Source organism: Schistocerca cancellata, chromosome 1 (genome assembly GCF_023864275.1).
Source record: "Schistocerca cancellata isolate TAMUIC-IGC-003103 chromosome 1, iqSchCanc2.1, whole genome shotgun sequence".
NCBI lineage: Eukaryota > Metazoa > Arthropoda > Insecta > Orthoptera > Acrididae > Schistocerca > Schistocerca cancellata.
Genome location: NC_064626.1, coordinates 531,611,262 through 531,638,738, shown reverse-complemented (window position 1 = coordinate 531,638,738; position 27,477 = coordinate 531,611,262). Strand labels below are relative to the sequence as shown.

The 27,477-nt window shown below is 39.3% G+C and overlaps 1 protein-coding gene across 1 annotated transcript in view; it reads right to left on the bottom strand.

The window, feature by feature from the left end:
• Window positions 1-27,477, bottom strand: part of LOC126179332 (condensin complex subunit 1) — a 221,110-nt gene that overhangs the window by 155,274 nt on the left and 38,359 nt on the right. Inside the window, exons 6-8 of the mRNA XM_049924600.1 lie at window positions 16,053-16,319; window positions 6,218-6,379; window positions 5,150-5,320 (exon numbers count right to left, since the gene is read on the bottom strand). Of these exons, the coding sequence (XP_049780557.1) occupies window positions 5,150-5,320; window positions 6,218-6,379; window positions 16,053-16,319 (600 nt within the window). The remainder of the gene's footprint in view (window positions 1-5,149; window positions 5,321-6,217; window positions 6,380-16,052; window positions 16,320-27,477) is intronic.

The following is a 27,477-nucleotide window of genomic DNA, read 5'->3' as shown; positions in this document are numbered from 1 at the left end:
CATCCCAGACTTGTTACCAAGTGACTGGATAGAAGCCTTCAACCACCTTAGTGTTTTTATGTTTGACAAGGTTCTCTGCGAGATTGTTCCTGTGGAAGTTCTGCAAAATACTAGTTTACAGCTACACTCACTTCTTGGTTGCTTGTAAAACATTGACCAGCAAGAAAGATTGAATTTTGGGAAGAAACTGAAGTCCGATAGAGCAAAATATGTGAAATAGTATGACAACATCAAGCACAGATCGCTCAACTTTTCCAATGCCAATACACTTCTGTGACGTAGTCCATTGTCTTGATGAAATGTTGTTGCATCTTTTTCATCCAGATACATTAGAAGCCCCAGTTATTATTTTATCTATCTGAAGATACCGAATTAGCAGAACACCACTGGAATTCCAAAGCACCAATGCAATTACCTTTCCAGCTGATAAAACTGTCTTTGCCTTCCTGAAGAATAATCTTATATGTAGTGTTGTTACTGCCACTTACCAATGCAGAAAATTGGTTTTATTGAAACACATCGATTACTGTTAGAAACTGTTTTGTGTGTGTGTGTGTGTGTGTGTGTGTGTGTGTGTGTGTGTGTGTGTGTGTGTGTGTGTGTTTGTTCTTTTGGTAAGTGATACGCCGTAAGTAGGTGTGACAGCCACCTTGCACAGAGCTTTCTCATGTGAAATTCTTCATGAAAAATTTAGCCTACTCAGTCGTTTGTAATCCCTATGATCCTGGCAACTTCTATTTCAGCCACCTTTGCAGTGTGAATTTCTTCAATGATTTCTGATTCAGCTGCACTTTTTGGATGCTCTTTGGGTTGGAAGAAAATCCTGCACCTAGTGCTGGGAGCTACAGGCAAGGCCAAGAACTTTCCAGGACACATTCTAAGTGCCTTATGCTGGCATCTGTGCTGTAAGTATGCTGCTTATTCATGTTTTAAAGATTTCAAACAGAATATCCATTGTTGTGAATGTTAGTGAGCTAAAGAATGCTCAACATCTACATAGGAATTTTATTTAACCTTTTGTACAGTTCAATTTTTAGGGGAATGTGTTCCAGTGAGTGCCAATGATTACAAAAGCTTAGTACCAATACTATACATGTAGGTATCAATACAGGAATGCCAGAAATTTCCCCAAGTGAAATTCCCTGATTTCCAGACAATTTTTGGCATTTTTTCCTGACACATTTTGAGACCTCAAGGTTAAGTTGAGACATAAGCTGCCAATCTGTCTTTGCAGCTACAGTACAAGAAACAATTGTGCAAATGAGGAAATATCTAAAAAAAACTTGCAAGCAGATGGCGTTTCCAGATGGGTGCAAAAATCGTAAGTACTAACATCTAACTTACTCACAAGCCTAAACATGAAACAGAATAGTTAAAAGGCCAGAAAATTTCTTAAAAACATTGTTAATGACCCTCAATTAACACCCAAAATTAATATAAGGTCACACCACATCAAATAGCACATCAGCTCCTACTCAATGGCAAAACCAACAGCAAACATGCAAGAAAGAAGCTTGAGAGAGATTCACTCAAGAAGACCATTTAGGTACTTACTTTGTCCTGGAAGAATTAGATGACTCCATCTCTCTAATAAAGAGTAGTAAAGCTGCTGGCCTAGTTGACCTATACTCAGAGCAAATAAAAATGTTTGGCCCCTCTACCAGACAGTGATCATTAGGTATGATGAACAAATGCTTCCTTGAAATGAAGATTCCCAAGATCTGACGGAAGGCGAAGATAGTAACTACACCACAAGCTTTAAAGAGCCCTGCAGACTCCAAAAATTCTCGACCTATCTCCCCCCTCTGCCAGCTCTATAAAGTCCTAGAAAGAATGATCCTCAACCACATCTCCGCACATGCAGACCAGATTATTATTAAAGAGCAAGCAGGGTTCCGACCTGGGAGGTCACGCTGTGCACGAATTTTGAGCCTCACACAGAACATAGAAGATGACTATGAATGGAAACAAATCACAGGTGCAGCTTTTATCAACCTTACAGCCACTTGTAACACCATTAATCATAAGTTCATATCAAAAATATGTAACACCACAAAGGATTACCAACTGGTGCAATTCATCCGGTGCCTGCTGCAGAACAGACGCTACTTTGTTACACTGCAGACAAAGAGCATCCAATGGTGAACCCAGAAACATGGTCTACCCCAAGGTAGCGTCCTTGCTCCACTGATGTACACCATCTGCACCAATGACCAGCCGATTAGTACAGATGCTCGCTCCATCTACGCAGATGATACATACAGTCATTGCTGCTCAGGGAAAAAACATTTGAAGAGGTGGAAAGAAAATTGACAACAGTGCTTGAGAATATAGCTGACTACTATGATGATAACCACCTCCAGCCAAACCCAGCAAAACCCCACGTCTGCACTTTTCACCTGAGCAGTAAAGGGGCCAGGAGTAAACCCAACATATCCCGGAGGAGACAGCACATCTCTCACTGTGACACCAAAATATCTTGGAGTCAAACTCGGCCGCGCTTTCACATTCAAGGATCACTGTTTGGACACAATGATGAAAGTGAGTGCCAGGAACAACAACATCCACAAGCTTACAAATAGTAGATAGGGAGCAAAACCTACTGTTCTCTGCATGTCACCTCTAGCATTATGTTTCTCCCCTGTGGAGTACTCGGCACCTGTATGGCAAAAATCCACCCATGCAAAACAACTAAATATAGCTCTGAATGAGACAGGACGCTACATAACAGGCTGCCTCTGCCCAACTCTAACAAACCTGCTGGACTAACTTACGGGCGTAGCACCTCCAGAAATTAGGAGGAACTGCTGCAGAAACCGAGAAACAAAAACAAGAACAAGAAACAGATCCCAGGCATCCAATGTTTGGACACTAATCAAGGAAGATTTTTCTACAAGCAACTGATCCAACGTCTTTACCGCCTGTGGCGAAACACGGAACCAGGAAGACCAGGGAATAGCTCCAGGGAAGAACCTATATCTGGATTTGAACTTCCATACATGATCTGGAAAGCATTGAATAGATAAGATCAGGAGTATAACGATGCATAGTACACCTGAAGAAATGGGGCTGTATTGCTACGGATGAGCTCTGTGAGTGTGGAGATTTCCAAGACCCACAACACCTTCTAGCCTGCAGGAAATTGGACAAACCTTGCATGATACAGGACCTGTTAACAGCAGATGACAAGGCCATACAAACTGCGATGTACTGGGCTTGGCATGGGATACAAAGATTGTAATCCCAGACAGAATCATACCAGCTCTTTGAAATTAACATTGTTTCCTGTGTTTTTGTATTTGGCTTTATTTAATATTCACTTTTCTCACTACCATGTTTTGTGTTGCTTTACGCTTTATGTTTTCTCTATATTCTACTCTTAAAGATTTTGTAAAAGTGATGTCTTGGATAAAATAAATAAAGACCACTGATGTTATTTTATTTCAATGAAATGAAACATTTGGTGACAAAAATACACATTTCCTTGGAGTCGCAAGACATTTAAAATACCTTCACTGATTTCAGAAACAACCTCGGAAAAAAAGTACACCTCTTGAAAGAATTGTATGAGGTGGGTAAGAATTGTGAAGGAAAAAACACTGTAGGTGACTGCCAAAAAAATGTTGGTTCTACTATGTTCGTTACTGTTGATTATTACCCACTGTGTTATGTACTATTTTACACGTATTGTGTGATTTTTCTTTCAAGAAATATATGAATAAATAGCTTACAAATTGTCCGCCAGCGACTGGCACAAATTTCTTCTTCTTACCGTTCATACTTTCTAACATATAAACTACTTTTGAAGTGCCAAAATGTACTAGAACAAATAAAATGTCTATAAAATGCCACACTGTACAATGTACTTGTGGTGAGACAGTCTCAATTCCTGAAATCCATCGCCCATGAACTCTGGCCTGCCGAGGAGCACTGCAATGCTGTGTCCACAGATAAACCCTGAAAATCCACTGCATTGTGCCACACACGAACAGACCCGGTCTGCGGGCAGATAAGTGAGATTAGATCTGACAGGCAACGCTTGCGCATTAGCGGGAACTGAATGGGTTCAGATCAGCAGGGCCTATACATTACAGATATCCGCAGAAACTGCCTCTGGTTTTGGGCCATCGCAAAAACCCATTTCTGCGGTCAGCTATTTACGAGCCACAGACAGCACATTGATGAAATGAGACCATGTTGATCAATCCATGCAACAGAGAACTTGTTCAAATACTCTGACAATCAATAATAATGAGGATAGGCAGCAACTCCCCATAAAGATGATTGCTGAGCCACAGACATGTAGAAAAGACAATCACACTCTCATAACTAATTTTTCAGTCATAGTTTTTATCAAAAAATGAGAGCGCACACACATTTACACAATCACTTGGACACAACTCAGGCACACATGACTGCCATCTCTGGCTGCTGCGTCTACAGTCTCTGACAATCAGATCCAAACAAGCCACTCCTCATGTCTCCTGCCTCTCATCGGCAACTGCTGGGCTAACGGAAAGAAATGGTGGCAGCACTGAGTGCAACATGAAGAGAGTGGTAGGAATGGGAGAAGCAGTAGGAATGAGGTAGGGAAGCAGCCAAAGACCTTGCATATCACCGAAGTAAACAAACCATTTCATCTACTGAGACAAAAACGAGATTCCTCAGTCCCCCCCCCCCCCCCCCCCCCCAAAAACTTCCCTGATGGATGTGAAATTCCCAGATTTCCAGAACCTATGGCAACCCAGTAATAATTGTAATTTTTGTTTCTGCAACTTTGAACCATTTAAAAGCAAAAACAGTTGATGAAGTGAATCATTATTATCCTACAACTGTCCTTTTTCAGAATCAAAGGTCCTAATTATCACTAATGTCACAGTATTGAGTTCCAGTGTCAAGAGGTAATAGAGAAAGGTGTCTTAATGCAACCAATGACTGTACTTATGTGTCAACCACGAAATTCAGAAGAGAGATTGCAGCATATACGCACCTTCATAAATATACTGTAATATAAGGAAACATTCAATTCTGTAGGCCATGACATTAGTTTTTGTTTTACAGGTTTTTTTTAAAGACAAAAATTACTCCCCCCCCCTCCCCCCAATTACAAAATGGTCATCTTTTGCACCAAATAACACAACAAAATTACCCTTGAAGCAAATGGATTTTGTTCAAGGAATGATGCAACAAGCTGCACAGCACTTTTCTTGACAAATGCACTCTTGTCATGCAAACGACCCACTGCTCTCTCTAGCACACTAGCATGGAAAGAAATGGGCACGGCATGCTCCTTCACCAAGTTTTGCCATAGCTGCAGCACCTGCAACATTCAAATGAATTATGTAATATTAGCAGTGGCATTTAATATAATCATACATTTTTATAACACCATATAATGAGAATCTCAAATGTATAGAAAGCACATTTAACATTCTAGGCTTAAAATATTACAAATTCAAATTCAACCCTGCTATGCTCACAATCAATCACCGAAAGCAAATGTAGGGGGAAGCAGTATAAAGACATAGTAAATGAGGGAGATAGGATGGACAGGGGATGATTAAACTGTAAAAGACAATAGAAACAGGCTAACTCAATATATTACAGATCTGCCATAGTTTCCGACACAGGTTTTGCACATTTCAGAAAGCTAGTAAGAATGCTAAAAAGCAAATTAAGAAATGTGGCATAGTGAGTTAATACCATTTGTCAACAATACCACTGTGGATCTTCATCTTAAATTTTAATATTTCTGCCCTTATCTTCCAGTTAGGTTAGATTTTTTTGCATTCAAAATAAATATCTGTATTTAAGTAAATAGTTGCTTTAATTTTAGATTTTAAATAATACAGTTAGCACCTTGTAACTTATAGCTTGTAAAGGAGCAAGTGTTTGGAGGAGTAATTGTCCAAGTACCAGTCTCCTCTATTCTGCAGTTGTTACGACAGTTCACAATATACCCTGAATGTTGTGGCAGGAATCAGTTACTTTTCCTTCAGGATTACAGACATGCTGATGTGTGTCTCAATAACAATCTGTTGGAAAGACTGATCTGAGAAGGCCTGCCAGGAGGCAGCACTCACTAGAGAAGTGCTATTAGGGGAAGACAGATCATGACAATAAATGTTGTATAGGATAAAAAGGGGAATTTCCTCTTCTCCACAATACTACATAACATGCAAATCATACTAACAGCATACAAGTAAACTTTACTCACCCTTGACCGCACAAAGGCATTTACATCATGTATGTGATCTTCCATATCACATAGTAAGTCATCTCTCTTATTTCTCTCTTCCTCAGACAGATCTTCACCACTAAGGCACTTTTGCACAATTATACTGTATGCAGACAGGACTGAGTTGCGCATCACATATGCCTAGAAAAGACGAGATCAGTTTATGAAGCAAAGGCTAATGTTACTTGTGTTACAGCACTTTTTTCTTTTTAAAGCCACATCAAGGAAGCAAATGTAGTGAGAAAAAAGAGAAATATATCAAGAACAACGGATACGGTAAAATACTTTTAAGAAGACTGCTTTAGAACACATTTTATAACGGAATGTGCGAAACAATTATTGTTTACACTATATAATTCCAGTATCTGCTGACCTTCACACATGAAAGATCAATGGTACATAACATACTGCTCTGCTATCACCTTAATTGTGCTGAATTTTTTGATACCACACTCTATAAAAACACATTTTCAGGTGTGGGTATCTGTAAGTAAATCAAATGTACTTCATCCACAGTGTATACGCGGACAAGGAAAAAAAAATTCCCAGGTTTCCCAGTTAAAAATACACTTTCTCCTGGGTGAAAACATACTTTTTCCCTGTTAACTGACAGTATATTTTCTCTCAGAACTGTGTAACTTATCATACCTTTGAATGATTGTGGTTTTATACATAGGCGTAGAACTTCCCGGTGCTTTAGAAAGCGAAACTCAGGGAAAAAAAAAAGACATTTCGGAAAGATCTTTGATGTACAGCAACATGTACACTGCACATTTTCGTATTAAGAAAGTATACATTCGAATTCCACCAAACACCGCATTTTACTTTCAGAAGCATTGAAATCGAGATTTCACACATATCCATCCGCACATATACACACACAGGCAGACATATGTACATTCACACATGTCTGCCTGTGTGTGTGTATATGTGCACATGGGTGTGTGTGTGTGTGTGTGTGTGTGTGTGTGTGTGTGTGTGTGTGTGTGTGCGCGCGCGCGCGCGCGCGCGCGCACGTGTGCAAGTATATACCTGTCCTTTTTTCCCCCTAAGGTAAGTCTTTCCACTCCTGGGATTGGAATGACTCCTTATCCTCTCCCTTAAAACCCACATCCTTTCATCACTCCCTCTCCTTCCCTCTTTCCTGACGAAGCAACCTTGGGTTGCGAAAGCTTGAAATTTGTGTGTATGTATTTTATTGTTTCTATTGTCTCTATCAACATACCAACACTTTCGTTTGGTAAGTTACAGCTTCTTTGTTTTTAGATATATTTTTCCCACGTGGAATGTTTCCCTCGATTATATTCATATCATTAATTTGAACCCAAAATTAAATGTAGGATACATAAAACCATTAAAGACAAACAAGACAGCACACATTTCTTCAATCCTTAGCTTCTAGAATTCTTTTTTCTCGATTCTTGCTACAGCTTTACATAGCAAGCTTTCCTTTCTGCGAAAGGATCTATTACTTCATCAAAGTTCGTTAAACGTTTTGCTACATGAAAAATCGAAATGTTGTTGTCTAATATTGAAAAAGCTGTTAATACAAAAATAGGACCCAAGATTGGTGGGGTTTTTCGGTCTGATTACGTCTATTTTGTCACTGTCTGCCGTATAAAACAAAATAGGCCTTTCCAATACTGCATCTATTGTAACAAACACCAAATAAACGAGACTGTTTTGGCACAAATGGTCATTTTTATAACACGACAGAATATAATTCACAAAGTACCAATATCAAATGCCTATTAGGCCTACTACAAGCAAAAAGCTTGACGTTAGGAAATAGTTTCACACTTCATTCATACGCTCCAGGTTCTCAAGCATGAGATCGAAAAGTAGTAGTACGAAATTTTTATACAAATTTGGAACTGTCATATTCTTCCATAATTTGTGTGATGTTCCCGTTTCTTCTCCTTCCTCGTTCTAACAAATAGTCTTGTCATCACTAATTCTGTAACTATTCCTGCCAATGTCAAAGCTTATTCGCCAGTTAACTTCACGAACTCTGCCAGAATCATCGGTTTAGTTATCCCGCGATTATTCTCCGGTTAGGCATTGTTACATATTCGTTCAACACGTTTTCCGTGCTACTTCAGAACAGAACTTAAAGTGGCTGCTAGTTGGGGACCGTACAATTGGCCCTTACTAGTCAGCGAACTGCCCAAAAATTTTCTGTCAAAATTTCATTTTCTTGGATACCCCGAGAAGATAATATGTAAATCTTTCTCACCTTTTATTCCTGATAGTCATCTATTTCCACTCGGGTAGTCTGAATCTATGGATTTCGCTAGTAATTACAACAACGTTAATCATTCACAAACCCAATGAACCACATAATGAGACGGCGCTTGGCATTCATCCATTTGGCTTTACTCCGCTCAGCTCGTGTAGACCCTTTTGTCTGCAGGAAGTTTGTTTCTAGATTGCCCTGACAGAGACATCACATACGCTATGCACGCATTCACAAATCAACTAATGATTCATTAAGATATCAACTTAGAATGTGTTCAAAAATCAACAGGGATGCGTTTCACACTCATATGAATAATCGATAGGCCAACGTGCAGTGGATGCTAGGCACTTTGCAAAACACTTTTCCCGGTAGCATCTAGCTGTTTGCTGCACTGCTTTCACAGCCAACAGCCACAATTCTGAAGCCAGAAGCGGGAGGCGGTACTACTCAACTGTGCACGCACATGATCCTGCTCATAACTGTTGAAACGAATCTAATATAAACAGTTGTGACATCACGCACATCGGAGGCAATTTGTTGTTATGAAGCACTGCATAGTCTTCCTAAAGAGTTGACACATTTTGCTGTTGGCAGACTCTTGTATGAGCGCTCTTTTTTGTTGTATATGGCGCATTTCCTTTGCAATTTAAGTTTTATTTTCGTTTTTCCTCTCATTCATGTTTTATTGCTGTATTATTATTCTGAAGCAGTGGGATACAGTAATATCCTTTGTTAGAGTATCGGTTCTTACCAATCAAAATTACGAAAATTTAGCTGAAAACAAAAACAATGAAAAATTCCCAGAATTCTAAAAAATTCCCAGGTTTTTCCCGGATGAAAAAATTCCCAGGTTTTTCCCAGATCTCCCAGGTCGTATACGCCCTGTTCATCTCTGTTTTGCGTACATGCCAAATTATACTAAAACTTACGCAAAGGCAGATTGCTCAAGCACGATAACAAAAGCCTTCGCCTTCGTGACTTACTACTTTATCAATCTGCAAGTAACAGACTGAAGAGAAGAAGAAGATGGAGGAGGAGGAGGAGGAGGAGGAGGAGGAGGAGGAAGGAGAAGAACAAGTAGAAACACAAAGTACACAAACAAAAAGTTTTACATCACCTCAGTTCCAACAGTTCCGGAACCTATACAGAAAATTGGAATGGAGATCAACATAATCATTTCCGCCCCTTTTATTGCCCACGAAAACCACACATTGCATGTTGTACCACCATACAGTGAGACTTTCAGAGTTAGTGGTCCAGATTGCTGTACACACTGGTACCTCTAATAGCCAGTAGCATGTCCTCTTACATTGATGCACGCCTGTATTTGTCGTGGCATACTATCCACAAGTTCATCAAGGCACAGTTGGTCCAGATTGTCCCACTCCTCAAGCGATCTGGCGTAGATCACTCAGGATGGTTGGTGGGTCATGTCGTCCATATACAGCCCTTTTCAATCAATTTCAGGCATGTTCAATAGGGTTGAGTCTGGAGAACAAGCTGGCCGCTCTAGTTGGGCGATGTCATTTCCTGAAGGAGGTCATTCTCAAGATGGGCACAATGGGGGGACGAATTGTTGTCCACGAAGAAGAATGCCTCGCCAATACGCTGATGGTTGCACTATCGGTTGGAGGATGGCATTCACATATCGTACAGCCATTACAGTGCCTTCCATGACCACCAGCGGTGTGTGTCAGCCCCACATAATGCCACCCAAAACAGCAGGGAACCTGCACCTTACTGCACTTGCTAGACAGTGCGTGTAAGGCGTTCAGCCTGATCAGTTTGCCTCCAACCACGTCTCTGACAATTGTCTGGTTGAAGGCATATGCGACACTCGTCGGTGAAGAAAACATGATGCCAATCCTGAGTGGTCCATTCAGCATGTTGTTGGGCCCATCTGTACCACGCTGCATGGTGTAATGGTTGCAAAGATGGACCTCGCCATGGACGTCAGGAGTGAAGTTGCGCATCATGCAGCCCATTGCGCACAGTTTGAGTTGTAACACGTAGTCCCGTGGCTGCACGAAAAGCATTATTCAACACGGTGACGTTGCTGTCAGGGTTCCTCCAAGCCATGATCCATAGGTAGTGGTCATTCACTATAGTAGTAGCCCTTTGGATGGCCTGAGCGAGGCTTGTCTTAGACAATTCCTGTTCTCTGTATCTCCTCCATATCTGAACAACATCGCTTTGGTTCACTCCGATATGCCTGGACACTTGTCTTGTTGAGAGCCCTTCCTGTCACAAAGTAACAATGCGGACACAATAGAGCCACGGTATTGACTGTCTAGGCATGGTTGAACTACAGACAACATGAGCCTTGTACCTCTTTCCTGACGGAATGACTGGAACTTATCGGCTGTTGGACCCCCTCCATCTAATAGGTGCTGCTCATGCATGGTTGTTTACGCCTTTTGGTGGGTTTAGTGACATCTCTGAACAGTCAAAGGGACTGTGTCTGTGATACAATATCCACAGTCAATGTCTATCTTCAGGAGTTCTAGGAACCAGGGTGATGCTAAACTTTTTTTTGGTGTTTGTATAAGACTTTACTTCATAGGAGAAGTCAGCCAACACCTAGGAATCTTTGTAGCACTTGCTTGGAATGGTTTCGGAGAGTCTCTTAAAACCTAAATCAGAATGACTAGATGGGGTAGACGAAGCCATGTTCTCTTTGAACAACTTTAAATTTTGCTCCCTGAACATTTGAGTGATTTGTAACAATGACTATGTAATCAAATAAACATAATGAACTGATATATGAAAAATGTTGTCTACTATTCCACTCATTTCAATGAGATGCCTTATCCTAGACCCACGCAGGCCTAAAGTATTGTTGTTTGAACAGGAGTAGTTTAACATAAGAAACGCCTTTAATTTGTTACGTATTGAAAATGTATGTTGCAGAGAGCTGAAAATCTCACCAAGACATTATCGCAAAGTAAAGTTCCTCCTGTGGTTGTTAAATGGATGCTGTTGCTTCTTTCGAACAAGTTAATGCTATCTAGCACAATAACTTGATAAAATGTGCACTGGTTTCAGTCTGTATCAGGTCACCACTAATACCACCTATCTTGATGTTACACGCCTCATGAATGATTGCTGTACGATTCTCATTTGTGGGGGTCTGCACGATGGTCATATAGAGAAACCTTGATTTTCAGTTCTTTGACTTGACGTTTTGGCGATTCTACACCATGAATTCATCGCTTCTGCAAAAACCCATAAGATCAACACTAAAAATTCCCCAATTTTACATGCATTCCTAGCAAGGTTTACCTCGATTCTACGTTCTTACTCGACGTCTCACTTGACTGTCCTGCTTTCTTCCTATTGACCTTTGATGTGACTGAATGAGTCATAAGTGGTACAAAAAACATAGTTCCCAACATGGACGGTGACAGAGTTAAGGGAATATTTTAAACCGTTGTGGAGAGGGGAGATATGAGAGAAAAAAATGCCGATGTAATCCATGATCGGTGTTGCCAACACAATTTGCAACATTAAGCTTAACTGTGCAATTATGATACAACTACTGCTAGGTTGCCAGGGATAACGGAAAAACAGGACAATTTACGCAGTTTTCTGGACTGAGCAAATACGTGACGAAGGGTCCCAGCCACCACCTTTTCTTGTGCCACATATAACTCGGTCTCATCTTTTTGCATGTAATTCAGCAATAATATTAATTGTCAACCTTCTAAATTCACAAGCTGCGACAGTGGCCTGTATATAGAATAAATTTCCTTTACTTAACGTCTATGGCCACATAATTTTGTGACCATAGACATACAAGTAAACGAAATTTCTTCTAAATCCAATCACTGAGTCTCAAAGAACATGCTCAGTCATAATCAAGGAAACATTGGCCATTTCCAGCTAGTGAACACACTGGTTTGTGACTTGTTAAGTCACCCAACAGTCAGCGCAGCCACCACACCACACTAACATACACAGTAAAATGAGCTCACTTATTGGATATATGGAGAAGGTGAGTGGCTCTTCAACTACAGGAGTGCAGGTAGGGGGTGAAAGAATTTTGTGTAAAGCTGAAAATATACTTTTTGTACGGATGATGTGCTAAGACAGAGATGTCACACGAAATATAACAACGGTTTTTTGATAGCACTTTTTAAAGACTTTCATGTTCAAATCTGACACAATAAAGTTACAAGAACTACATACACTACTCACGTACATACTTTGCACCACACACTGTAGATTGTAAAGACTGGCAGCCGTGACAGACGGCATGAAGCGAAACTGTAGCACCTGAGCTTTCTTTCAAACTTATATTTTACGCAGTGTACAGAAATTCACTGAGCCAACTTCTAACGAGTTTGTAACATCAACTGGAAAATAAACTAATTTTTTCACATTTGTGCTTCTCTCATCAAGCCTAAAATAACACTAACAGTGGTCTGAATGTGAAATGTGGCTCATAAGAAAAATATTAAACAGTAACAGCAATAGTGACAAAGTTTATCATTAAGCAGATGTCTGCAATTATGCTTATGGTTTAACCACTTAGCTGCTGTGATGTTTTTGGTGTAATTCAACATGTTCATCAATGTTTTTCTTTTTTCTGAGTGAGCACAAATGATGATCTCTCAAAAACACGTTTTGAGTGTACAATTTGTGGTCATAGCACGTCAAACAATAACTCGCTTACCTTGTACCCAGATATCAATTTCAACCTTTTAATGACTTTTTAGTTGATCAGTGTTTTTTTTAAGAACTGATGAAATTGATTACCACAAATTATCATTTAAACATTATAATGTACATTGAATATAATAGAGGGAAACATTCCACGTGGGAAAAATATATCTAAAAACAAAGATGATGTGACTTACCAGACGAAAGTGCTGGCAGGTCGATAGACACACAAACAAACACAAACATACACACAAAATTCAAGCTTTCGCAACAAACGGTTGCTTCGTCAGGAAAGAGGGAAGGAGAGGGAAAGACAAAAGGATGTGGGTTTTAAGGGAGAGGGTAAGGAGTCATTCCAATCCCGGGAGTGGAAAGACTTACCTTAGGGGGAAAAAAAGTCAGGTATACACACACACACACACACACACACACACACACACACACACACACACACACACACACCTCCATCCGCACATACACAGACACAAGCAGACATTTGTAAAGGCAAAGCGTTTGGGCAGAGATGTCAGTCGAGGCAGAAGTACAGAGGCAAAGATGTTGTTGAAAGACAGGTGAGGTATGAGCGGCGGCAAATTGAAATTAGAAATTAGCGGAGATTGAGGCCTGGCGGATAACGAGAAGAGAGGATATGCTGAAGAGCAAGTTCCCATCTCCGGAGTTCTGACAGGTTGGTGTTAGTGGAAAGTATCCAGATAACCCGGACGGTGTAACACTGTGCCAAGATGTGCAGGCCGGGCACCAAGGCATGTTAAGCCACAGGGTGATCCTCATTACCAACGAACACTGTCTGCCTGTGTCCATTCATGCGAATGGACAGTTTGTTGCTGGTCATTCCCACATAGAAAGCTTCACAGTGTAGGCAGGTCAGTTGGTAAATCACGTGGGTGCTTTCACACGTGGCTCTGCCTTTGATCGTGTTCACCTTCCGGGTTACAGGACAGGATACAACTTCCTCAAATCCTGCCCTGAAATGAAATCCTCCCTACTCCACCAAGAGTGTCTTTCCGCCGTCCACCTAACCTTCGTAACCTCTTAGTTCATCCCTATGAAATACTCAAACCACCTTCCCTACCCTCTAGCTCCTACCCTTGTAACCGCCCCCCCGGTGTAAAATCTGTCCCATGCAACCTCCCACCACCAACTACTCCAGTCTGTAATCCGGAAGGTGTACACGATCAAAGACAGAGCCACGTGTGAAAGCACCCAAGTGATTTACCAACTGACCTGCCTACACTGTGAAGTTTTCTATGTGGGAATGACCAGCAACAAACTGTCCATTCGCATGAATGGACACAGGCAGACAGTGTTCGTTGGTAATGAGGATCACCCTGTGGCTTAACATGCCTTGGTGCACGGCCAGCACATCTTAGCACAGTGTTACACCGTCCGGGTTATCTGGATACTTCCCACTAACACCAACCTGTCAGAACTCCGGAGATGGGAACTTGCCCTTCAGCATATCCTCTCTTCTCGTTATCCGCCAGGCCTCAATCTCCGCTAATTTCTAATTTCAAGTTGCCGCCGCTCATACCTCACCTGTCTTTCAACAACATCTTTGCCTCTGTACTTCCGCCTCGACTGACATCTCTGCCCAAACTCTTTGCCTTTACAAATGTCTGCTTGTGTCTGTGTATGTGCGGATGGATATGTGTGTGCTTGTGCGAGTGTATACCTGTCCTTTTTTCCCCCTAAGGTAAGTCTTTCCACTCCCAGGATTGGAATGACTCCTTACCCTCTCCCTTAAAACCCACATCCTTTTGTCTTTCCCTCTCCTTCCCTCTTTCCTGACGAAGCAACCGTTGGTTGCAAAAGCTTGAATTTTGTGTGTATGTTTGTGTTTGTTTGTGTGTCTATCGACCTGCCAGCACTTTCGTCTGGTAAGTCACATCATCTTTGTTTTTAGTTATAATGTACATTTAATTTCCTCCACTTGGATTTTATACAAAGTATAAATCCTCTCTTCTCGTTATCCGCCAGGCCTCAATCTCCGCTAATTTCGAATCAGTTACGATTCTTAATCATATATGCCAATTACATGTGTTTTTGCTTGTAATTTTGGGGTTTTAATATTTTCCTCGATTCTGCATTTTCCTCAATGAAAGAGTAAAATAGGGGCTTCACAACGTATCCTCTATTACTTGAGCAAACACTGCACTATATTTCAATCTACTAGTGACCTAGCATTCGTCTAATACATCCTGCAAGTTACAATTAGCCAAAACTCACAGCTAAAATCAAAAAATATAAAGGGCTTTCTACATTCTATAACAAAGAGTGTAGTAGTAGCAATAGCAGTAGCTTTTGGTGCAAAAATAAAGAAACACTTTACACCTAAAACCATTGCACTCCACTCTGAGCAAAAACATTAGCTTATTTTATTCGGTAACATTCAAGAAAAAAATGAACCAAAATCTTTCATGGGAAATAGAAATGCCATCCAGAGGAGTTAAAGTAATATATATGACATTAGCAACTTTATAGTGCAGATTCAAGAACAAAAGTCAGAAATCCTGTCTCATCTGCACAGCATTTATTCCATAAAATTCCTATGCCTATGATAGCACACAGGAAAGTACCTGAAAACATTTTTATGTCCAAATTTTTTTTTTTTTTACTTGTTGCTGAAATATAGTACAAATAATTTGAGAAAATGCACAGATCATGTATATACAACATGGCTCTGTAACATCTCTATGATACCCTCTTTGCAATAATTATATTATTTTCACTATGTTATATATTTTGAATTTTTTCTGATCTTCATGATACACAACAACAATTCTGTTTAGTTTGTTGCCCAAACTCAATATATCACATCCTTAAAATGATAACCCATTTTCACTACAATAATCTATTTACTTCAAAAGCTGTATCTCAAACACATGTTCTTACCTTTATATCAAGAAGAGATTTAAGTAAATCTATGTGAGGCAATACTAGTTCAGGAACAGATTCTGCTAGTTCTGCAATAAATTGGCCATATGTTTTTGCTACACCCACTCCAGCTGCAGGCTCCTCTGAATCTGCATCCACTTCAGTGTCTATCCTTGAGATTTCTTGGAGAATTTCATGGACAATGCGAGTACACTTGAATTCTTTGAATAATACAACCACACAGCGCACCATTGGACTCACCATATGTTCATGAATGTGTAACATCTGTGGAATGACAAAGGAATGTGCATATGAATATTTTAATAGTACACATTACTCTTTCTTACACAACATTATACATGGTGAAGAACAGAAAAAGAAGTAATCTAGAGAAACAAAATCTTTGCAGAGCAAATTTAGAACAGCCTATACTATGTTGGTTCTGTATGATAAAGACTGAGTAATACACATTTTAATAATAATAATAATAATAATAATAATAATAATAATAATAATAACAACCTCTATCAACCTGGGGTCTAAGAGCTCCAAGGTTGTTTGCAGCATCCTAGGATAAAGAAAGAGTGACAGAGTAACAATCTTAAAGAAAACTTAGTTCTGCTGGTCTAGCTGCCAGTACTACATAAGTGTCACTTGACAGGGTTATGGCGAAGACCTCAACAGCAGTGAAGGCAGAAAAAATGGACTTTGGAATGATAGAACTGGCGAAAGAGGCAGCCCGTTTTCCAGTGCTAAATTTGGTTTAGTTTGGGAATTCAGAGATGACCCTGGATTTCCTGCTCTACTATTTACAATTTCAAATTACAAAATAGAAAATTCATATAATGGATATACTATCTCAGGTTGTAATTCTGATGAAGAAATCACCAACACTGGAATCTGGGATTCTCAGAAATCCCAACATTTGCACTGAAAACAAGAAATGGAATACACTAAAATGCCTTCTAAGTATAAGTTCAAGAAGATTTACCACTTTGTAACACTAAATGTAAATTCCCTTTTGAAAATAGAAAAATAGGAGGAATTGGATTACTTCTACAGAAGAGGCATATACAAATTTTAGAAATGCAAGAAACTAGATTCTTAGATGAGAATATGATTGATACACATTACAGAATATATAAAGGGAAACCAGCAGTAAGAATGGAGGCAAACCAATGTTTGGAGCAACATTTTATGTAAATAATAATAATAATAATAATAATAACCAACAATAGAGCATAACAGATTTCAAGTCAAAACCAGGAAGAAAGCCTATTATTAAAAGTTCAAGAAAAAAAGCTGTTCCATTATAAACTGTCATGAAAATCTAATAAAACTGTATAAAATAAATCAATTTTGGGATCTTTTAGAATCTGAAATCTCCAATGTACCTAAAAATAATGTTAAAACATGATTTTTCAGTTTTCCCTGGAATTTTTGTTGACTGAACAGTCTATGGGTACACTGGCAGTTCACAATGTCCAGTGGGCACAATGTTGCACAATCAAAACATGTCGCCATCATTACCGTATTTACTCGAATCTAAGCCGCACCTGAAAAATGAGACTCGAAATAAAGGAAAAAAAAGTTTCCCGAAACTAAGCCGCACCTGAAATTTGAGACTCGAAATTCAAGGGGAGAGAAAAGTTTTAGGCCGCACCTCCAAATCGAAACAAAGTTGGTCCATTGTAATATGAGACACAATTTAGGTCGAATGAATGACGATACAGCTACAGTAGTTTGGTTCGAGTCGTAAGCTTAACAGTTAAGCTTTACCACGTAGCCATTGCTATGCGTCAGGCGCTCCGTCCGTATTTATACGGGTACCCTTCCTTTTTCACGTGCTTTGTCTGGTTTGAATCGATTGCTTATTTTGCTTTGATCTGATAAGTGCCGTTTTCTTTGTTATAGGTGTTTGCGTCACTCTTAAGCTGAAAATGCATTACTGCACTGTGTCATGCATTGTTTGCCATATTCTGACAGCGCGTGTTTACGGCCTGTCGCGGCTCGCAGCATGGCTTGCTTTTGTGCGTGCTACCGCCACGTACAATTAAAAAAAAAAAAAAAAAAAAAAAAAAAAAAAAAAAAAAAAAAAAAAAAAAAAAAAAAAAAAAAAAAAAAAGAGGAATCGTCTCATTAGCGAAACAATGGCAAGAGACTGCTATTTGTTGTTACTTACACTGCTGCTTTCTTTGATAATGATCAACAAGAATAAAATAATAGACTGCGTATGATAGAACATGTTCTGAACGAGAGTTAGGCGAAAATTTTTCTCCGTTTGAAAATCTTTGCGGCCGCTTCTTTATTACATCAAATTCTGCACAGAAATTAGACATCTTAGATTTAAAAATCTAGTCACTTGCCGTGCTTCATTTCTGACTGCATCACTATTAGGCATAAGAATAATACGAATATAAACATGACACAATACGTATAGTCTTCCGCGTTTGCTGTTGTCTCACTCTAGTTTCGTAGTTTATTAGGCAGACAGGGTTTTAACGAGATAGCAGCAAACACGAAAGAATACATGGCAAAATGTTTATATTCGTATTATTCTTATGGTGAAGAGAATACTGTATGTGATTCAAATTTCATCAGGTTCCTATTAGCAACCATCTCTTATCACAGATAGGAAAAAATTCACAACGTAGAGTTGGCCATATTGACAAACATCCCAAACAGTCTTGCCAGTCAGATTTTCGTAGTACACTGAAATTGTGCTACATTCGAAGATGAACAATACGAAATTTGTATTTACTTCGTTGGATAATGTATGAAAATGCAGTGGTCAAAACTCGCGGCGGAGAAAAAAAGCTCGTCTTCCACTTTTTTTTTAAATTTATTTACTGACGCAGAGGTTTTGGCGCCAGTATTTATCTTTGTGCCTACAAAGCATGCCTGCGTAGCGCTACATATATTCGACGGCGGAACTTAGTTGTGGCGGCACGTACCAACATTTTTCATAACTTCCACTTGCTTTGCACTCGATTCTAAGCCGCAGGCAGTTTTTTGGATTACGAAAACCGGAAAAAAAGTGCGGCTTAGATTCGAGTAAATACGGTATGTGCACTGATGTACTGATCTCCTGGGGATGCACGGCCAACTTATATCCCTCCCCCGAACTCCTTGCAATCCATGCCAGAGGGTGCACGTCGGCACAGCTGTGGGGCACAATTGCATTTATGTCTCTTGCCGGTGATGCCCGCCAGAATGCCCAACTTGCTGTAGTGTGGGTGTAGCTATCTGTTATCCCTGGCTGCCAGAACGCTGTGTTTGTGAAGTGTCTTTATTAGACCCAGTGCTGGTTCCCAAGCCTTGCTGAGATTATAGCCACAGTTCCACTCGATGAGACTGTCCCCGGTGATTATTTTGATGGCCTCGCTAATGATACTGTCCCAGTATTTCAAAGTTTGTGCTAAAATCATGGAACATTTGTATTCCATTGCATGAGTCTTGGTCAAACAGTGCTGTGACTGCTGACTTGTTGAAGTACATTAGCCGAGCGTGCCGCTGATGTTCTCAGCATCTGTCTTTGATAGTGTGCACTGTGTGTCCAATATATGTCTAGCCACATTGGCAGAGAACCTGATATTTCCCTGCCTTCCATGCCAAGGTCATTTTTGATGCTCTTCAATAATGCTTGTGTCTTATTGGGTGGGCAAAAGACAGTTTTCATTTGGTGCTTTTTCAGTATGTACCCAACTTTTCCCGAGTGTGCTGGTGTATGGTAAAAAGACAGTGGCTACTTTCCCCATGCCTATGTCCATTTCAACAGGTTGTACTACAATGGAGGAGTGCATAGCATGCCTAATCTGCCATTACCATTAACCATTTTTTTCAGAACACATTTCTGATGTGTTCCAGTTCCTGGGGAAGCCTTTCCACCTGAGATGGCATACACCCTGTGCACTAGTATTTTTTGTGCCCTATTCCTCTGCACAGGGTAGTGGCAGCTGTCTGCAAGCAAGCACAGGTCAGTGTGCATTTTCTTTTGATACAAACTGTGGCATCAGCTCTTCTCTTGACTATGGCATCAAGGAATGGTAATGATCTTTTTATCTCAGTCTCCATAGTGAATTTGATGTTGCGATGAATGGATTTTAGGGTAAGTCATGGAGTCTGCTGCCTTTCGTGGGGCCAGATGATGAACCTATCACCAATACAACAGAAAAAGCAAATCAGTTTCCATTTGGATGACTTCAGTGCCTCCTCCTCAAAGTGATACAAAGTCACAACCACTGGGAAGAGTGGGCTTTCAATGCAACTCCCTCTGTTGGTTCATAGCATTCTCCATTAAATAAAAAAATTGTGGTGTCAGGAAGAGCCTGAAAAGGACGGTGATCTTCCTGACAAATTTCTGACCAATTAGTTTAAGTGAATCTTGTAGAGGCAGCCTAGTGCAAAGCAAAAATGATGTCAAAGTTCACCAGGATATCTGAGCCCTTCAACCTCAAGTTGTTGAGGCATTTTACAAAAACTACAGAATTACAGACATGATGTGGACATTTGCCCATGTAAGGGCATGGAAAGTCTTTCAGGTATTTTGCCAGCAAATGTGCAGGCACCTGATTTAGCTGACAATGGGGTGTAACAGGACCCCATCTTTGTGGACCTTAGGGAGTCTGTTAAGTCCTGGTGGTAGATATTTTTGTGTTAACAATTCCTTGATGACATTTTTGGTAAATCCTCCAAGTCCTTGAGAAGTGACCTGGTCTTGTTCACCTTCCTGATGGGTCATGATCGATCTTCCTGATCAACTGGCAGGCTCTGCATATTCATAGTATAGTTTTTGTGGGAGAGAAAGAAAAGAGTGTTGTCTCTGTCTGCAAATAAAGGAACAATCTACAGGCTGTCTCTCAGGTCCAAAATGACTGCCCCCCCTCTGTTGGTAATGTTTGACTTGATAGAATTAGTTCTTGTCAAAGTATAAAATGTTTCACAACATACTTATTCAGTTGCTTCATGCAGTAAATGCATGCCGACCTGTTCATCTGAGCCAGTGAGACGTAAAAGTTTTTTTATGTTTGACGTCCTGTAGTCTTCCTGTGCAGTAACGGCTGTCATCCAGTAACACCATTGATCCAGTCCCAGGGACAGGAATTAAAATGATTGGCCAGTTATAAAAGTAGTTTAAATAGTTCCTAGTAGTTGTCCTCAAGGCTCCAGAGGGTAGAGTGAATCCTTTCATGTACCAAGGAAAGGCTAACTGGCTTCTTGATCCTCCTAGCTACTGCTAAATCAATGTGATGCATCATCTTCACAAAAGTTGCTACGAAATCTCTTCATGAATGTCATCTTAATAATTGGGGCACCCTGGCAGGTGTCACAGGCCACAGATGCCAATGCAATAGCCTCTGCAGCCACCCCGAATGGCACCATAAGTTGGAGGTTTCACTGAAAACAGTTTGTGGGCGAGTGGGAGGGGAAATAAGTGAGCTGTGGACCCTCAGGAGTTCCGTAAGTCCGTGCAGCTGATGACGGTGACATTTCTGAACACTGAAAAATTGTGCCTCGGGATTAAGAACTGGTAGTACACCTGTGGACTGTACGATCAATGTCAAAGTACTTCTTGGCAACTTCATTACGCAAGAGACGAAGGAAAAGAAGTTTAAGAATACTGTATGTGAATATCCAGCATACTTCAGAAAACTGATACGATGAAAGACTGAGCTATATATGCCACATGTTCCTGTTAACACTGATGTCCGCATATTTTAGGAAACTACAACAAAAAGCCAAAACTTTGATATCTTCAAGTTCAAACCTAGGGAAATTCCAATTAGACTAACAAAGCAGTATTCAATAGCATACCCAGGAAATTATGAATGTTCAGTGATCATAAATGGAGAATCAGGTTCAAATCATTATCTACCAAAAGTTAAAATAGTTTTCCCCCCTCTAAAACAAGAAAGAAAACCCTGAAAATACTCAGATACAACTCCAGTAGGACCAAATTACAACATAAAACAAATGAAACTTTAGAGACGAAATGGAGACAAAGTGATTGGCACAAACTCCAAGTATTAATTACTATAGCACCAGAAAAACGCAAGGATTGGTGAAGAATAAAGAAAGGAGATGGTGGATCGAAGAGCGTGAAGAAGCATTACAACAAAGAGGGGAAAAATGGAGATGTTAAAAACCATCTGTAACAAATCGGACAACTAACAAAAGAAACATCAATAATAATCTGAAAAATCAGACCCTTTGAAAAACCTAAGCTTATCTAAATAAAACAAAATTTCACAAAAATAATAGCTGAAATTTTAACCAAACCTTTAAACATGTACTGCACATAAGGGGTACAAAGCACCAAGTATTTATTTCAATGATTTAATAACACTGAAACTTGTGAAATATTTGCAAAATTTAAACTGTCCAGTTCCAACAGTTAAATTAGTTTTTTCAACTTTACCAGAAGACCTTGAGAAAGAATTCTCACTAACAGAGCTATAACTTTACAAAGCCAGCAAGACACTCAAAAACAACAAAGTAGTTTATAGAAAGATTATCGAAATGGTCACAACCAAAGAATATAAGTGATCTATACTTGCTTTATGAGAACTATGGAAACTCAAGATTGTAAGAAAAGGATAGACTGCTACTTACGGTAAAAATGACACACTAAGTTGCAGATAGGCACATCTAAAAAGACAAGAATTTTGATCCAAACTGAAAGAGATGGTGGTCATGTGTGCGTGAGGTGTGCTCCCTTGTTTGAATGAATGAGTGTGTGTTTCTCTTTCTTAATCAGACGAAGGCTGTGGACCAAAGGTAATGTGTAAGTGTCTTTCTTTCCGCCTGTCTGCAACTTAATGTGTCCTCTTTACAGCAATTAGCAATCTATCTTGTCCTTACATTTTGAGAACTGTAACACATCAAGAAAGTAAAGAAACAGGACAGTGAAGTTTTCTAAATCTGAATCGAACACTAATGCTCAAGCGCAAGAAAGTATTAACATGAGGCAGCCGCTAGGCGTAAACAATTTGACATAGTCAACCACTGGAGTGCGGCATCGATTCTGTTGAGTATGAGTGCAAGAGGAAAATTGTTAAACCAATGTACACCAAAATGCCTTTGTTACTCTCATAACATTAAGTAAAAATGATAAAGAGGAAACAGCATCATGTATCAGAGGTTTGATAGGGCAGTCAAGACACTGAAACAAATGGTAAAGCAAATGTTGCAGAATGGAAGACCACTGACAACTGGTAAAGAGTGGAACTGATATGGTCATGACAAATGACATCAAAAAGCAAGGCCTACCCTTGATGCATAAATACTCCACCTCGATAAGCTACAGTCAGTCGATCAGTAGGATCGATGGCACTCATGTCATTCACACTCAATTCTGTGATTACTGTGTTCTGACATCTTGTGTATGAGATTGTTCCAGTACCAGTCATACTACTGCCACCTTATGAGCATAATCCGTGGACACAGATGAAAGAAGACAGCCTCCAGTAACTGCTGCCACTGTTGGGTAGTCCAGCTGCCTCCAATACCACTCAAACCTAGGGCACAAACCACTCTATATTCCAGTGTATCTTGAGGCAAACGGCTTACCAAACCAGGGGTGAGGATCAGGCACCCGACACAGAGAACTATCTGATGGGGTAACACTGACAGCGAATTGAGAGGAACTGAATATTTGCAGAACAGCATGCAAGACAACACACGTGCGCTGTGGCAACTGCCACCTCCACACACAGCTTCCAACAGGGTGTGCCTTCCACACCAAAAGCGGCAACCCACTTACTAGAAGCAACCGGCCTGGACAGAGGGAACTATGTCAGCCTGAGCCAGATGCTGGGTTCAGGAGATTCTTCATCAGCTTGCTAAACCAACAGCCGTCGCAGAAGATAAGGGAATGAGTTGTATAGGGAGAAATAAATCGAGTAATATTTAATTCTGTTTTATTGTGTCTAGCAACCCTGCACAGGTTCCTCGGCCTTCATCCTGGTACAACAAAAGAGGCTTCCAGCCCAGTAACTGGTGATCCACAACAGAATATTTGGTAAAAATAAAAGATTCCAGAATTGTGGAAAGGGAGACAAACAAGAGGTCAACAGTTATAGAGGAGTGTAACTTCTGCCCTTGGCAAACAAAATATCAGAACATTCCTGATCAAAGTCCAAGGAACTTTAGACAAACAACTGGGAGAATATCAGAGATTTTTGAAAGGGAAGGTCCTGTGCAGAAAATATATTTAACTCAAAAACAAATAATTCATCACATGTTAATCAGCAAAGCTATAATAGCATCATTTATCGATTTCAAGAAAATGGTTGATTAAGTAGACAGAGAAACAATAGATAAAATCAGAGTAGTTTGTATTAAATCAAATTTATATTTACTAATTTGTGAAACTCTAGCAATACAATATATAAAGTTAAAGTTACAGGAGAAGTATCTTGACCATTTGAAATGAAAACTTGTGTTAGACAAGGGTACAGCTTGTCACCTCTACAATTTAACAGCATTTTAGAAAGACTCTAAGATGCTGGAATTTTGAGCTAAAGACAACAAAACTGAACCAAGGAAAACAAATTAAATTGAGGTACACTGTTCAGGTTTTGCAGACGATTCTGCAACACTTTCAGAAAAATCTGAAAAAAAGCAATTATTGCACTCAAATCTCCAGAAAACAAGCAACAAACAGAACTGGTCTCAAGATTTCTCTTGAAAAAATAAATAAATAAAAAACCCTCATGATAAATAATTAAAAAATACACCAAAATACTTTAGAATGTAAATAAGTAAGAGAGTGAGTTAGTGAATTTAAATATCTTTGAGAAATTTATAGCAAAATGGATCACGAAAAAAGAGTAAGATGAAAAGAGGATATGGTTTGACAAAAAATACCTACACCAAGATGAGCATATCTGTAAAACAAAACTAAAACACTATGAAGAGAAGTAGAAGGATTAACAGAAAAACAGGAATCAACTGGCAAAGAGAGGAACTGAAATTGTTGCATGATCCTAGTTGGTCAATATTGAGATAAAATAATAATAAAACTGTGTCAACAAAGTCTTCTGCTTACAAGGGAAGAAACAAGAAAAATGAGAGCCCTTGCCTCTCCCACTGAAAAACATCTTGAATGGGAAACAAAGCTCATTGATCTGACAAACACATTATGGACACTGGCTGTAGAATATATAGAGATGAATGTCACAGGACAGAAAGAAAGTGAATAACAGTGTAAAACCAGTCATGATATGGAACACGAAAAATGCTGTAATTATGAAAGATAGTTGAATCTGCACAGTAAGTAAGAAGGAAGGAGAGAAGTATTATTATATTTGAAATGGAATTTAACTGTCACTACCCATTCCCCAACCCTAGAATTCTATGAAGTACAATGGAAAGCTGAAATGGAAGGCACAATTTGATTTTGATCAGGGATGTGAGTTGCACAAATAGTAATGTTGTACCCACATCTGAAATAGAGCTAGAGCAGTTTAATTAAGAACTTAGCAAGGAACTGAAACAAAACTCATCCTTCATGCACATTAATAATCCTTGGCACATGCTTATAAGAATAAAGAAGAAAACCCATGGTCTGATCCTCCATACACAACCACATTTTGCCTCAGCAAAGACAGGGATAGAAACTGGTAGTGATTTTCTCAAAGGTACTATATCGGCATTTGCCTCAAGTGTTTTATGAAAACTACAGGGAATCTACATCTGAAATAATCTTAAAAAACAGTCATCCATTGGCCCTGAAGGACACCCCCAAGAGCAGATTAATATTATGTGAGCCCAGATCCCCCATGATTTCATATTCACCAGTCCTATTTACAGAAAATTGAAAAGTCAGAAATCGTAATAGGTAGAAAACTGAGGAATTTCTTCCAAATATCGGAAAATGAGTTCATTCTTTTACTGTGTAAGACTTTATAAGGCTTTCTAATTTCACTGGTGAACGGGTAGTATATACAAATTACGAAATACCATAGTTACCCTTTTTTGACATATTGTGGTTAGTAAAAATTACAAACCATTTTATTGACAAAGTATTCACTTAAAAAAGTTGACACTATACTTGTTCTTAACTTATGCAATTTATGGATTGTCTACATTCTGATAATATAAGGAGAAATAAAACAAAAAGAAATGATTTACATTAATTTTTATCTTCACTTTGTTTGCTTGCTATTTCAGCCCATTGACTGTGGTATCACTGTTTTTAATCATAATATTAATAGCACAGAAGAAATTGCTGCAACTGGGCACCAATAGTATTTATAATTTTGGTTGCCACAAATATTTGGCTGTTGCTTCTGAATATGCCCCCCCCCCCCCCCCCCCACCAATACGTAGTGTATTTTGTATCTATATTAATGTGAGAATGTGACTGCAATATTTACCCAATCATAAGACGAAGTTTTTTCTCAAATTCTCATTTGAAAAATACACGGCCATCTTATATTCACAGACTAAACCACTGCTGCTGAGGTCAAAATTTTTAATATTGTTTAATAGAGTATATAGGAGTCATCTTGCATTTAAAGATGAAGCTTTGGGTATTGAGGACAAGAGCAGGTTTATTTTGAAGCATTCAGAAGGGCAGGGATGGGCAAATGATACTCTCATTCGATCAAGCTCAAGAATTCCAAGTACACTGAAATGCTCATTACAGTACTGATACTACTCAAACCATTATGTGACATTTGAATAGTGCAAGGTATATGTGAGAAACTATGAAGTAGTCCCTACAACAAGCCATTGCTCTGCTAAAAATTTGACAGTTTTGTGTAACAGAAGGAAATAGCATTAGATTCTATCACCTTACAAACTCTTGTTATATTTGAACAGGTTTGCAATAAAAGTTCTTATACAGGTATGGATACCATATACTAACATTAATGCTGTTTTTTTAAGTTAACATTCAAAAGCAAAAATGTTGTTCTTCAGAAAACATTATTTAATTCTGAACCTAGACTCCTATTTCATTAGGTTATGAGAGACCATGTTGATTTACTAAGTGGGTTGCAAATTGGAAATTTGGTCACTGTTCATGTATTGGAATACCAGGTACAATGCAACTGGCTTTTAATCAGTTTAGAACATGGTGGTGACACTCAAATTAAACAAAAAGGAAAATTAGTCCAGAATGAAATGTTTAACAAACAAAGTAAATTAGACAGGCAAGATTCGTCATGGAGACAGTACCAACAGACTTTAGTAGATCACAGGATGAATGAAAGTTGGACTGAATTGTGATTCCGATCCTTTGTTTATATATAGTTACTGCTATTACACATGGCTTACATCCTACAAGATACTGCAATTCATGTTTCACAGTTGCTCAAGCATAGCACGAAGCAAGGATTGGACGGGAACAGTGTCGCCAGCTTGGCTGAAAATTTAGAACGAGTGTGGGTAGGTGAGCAGTAAGTGGCAGCAAATTACATTGTGTTACCAACCAAAG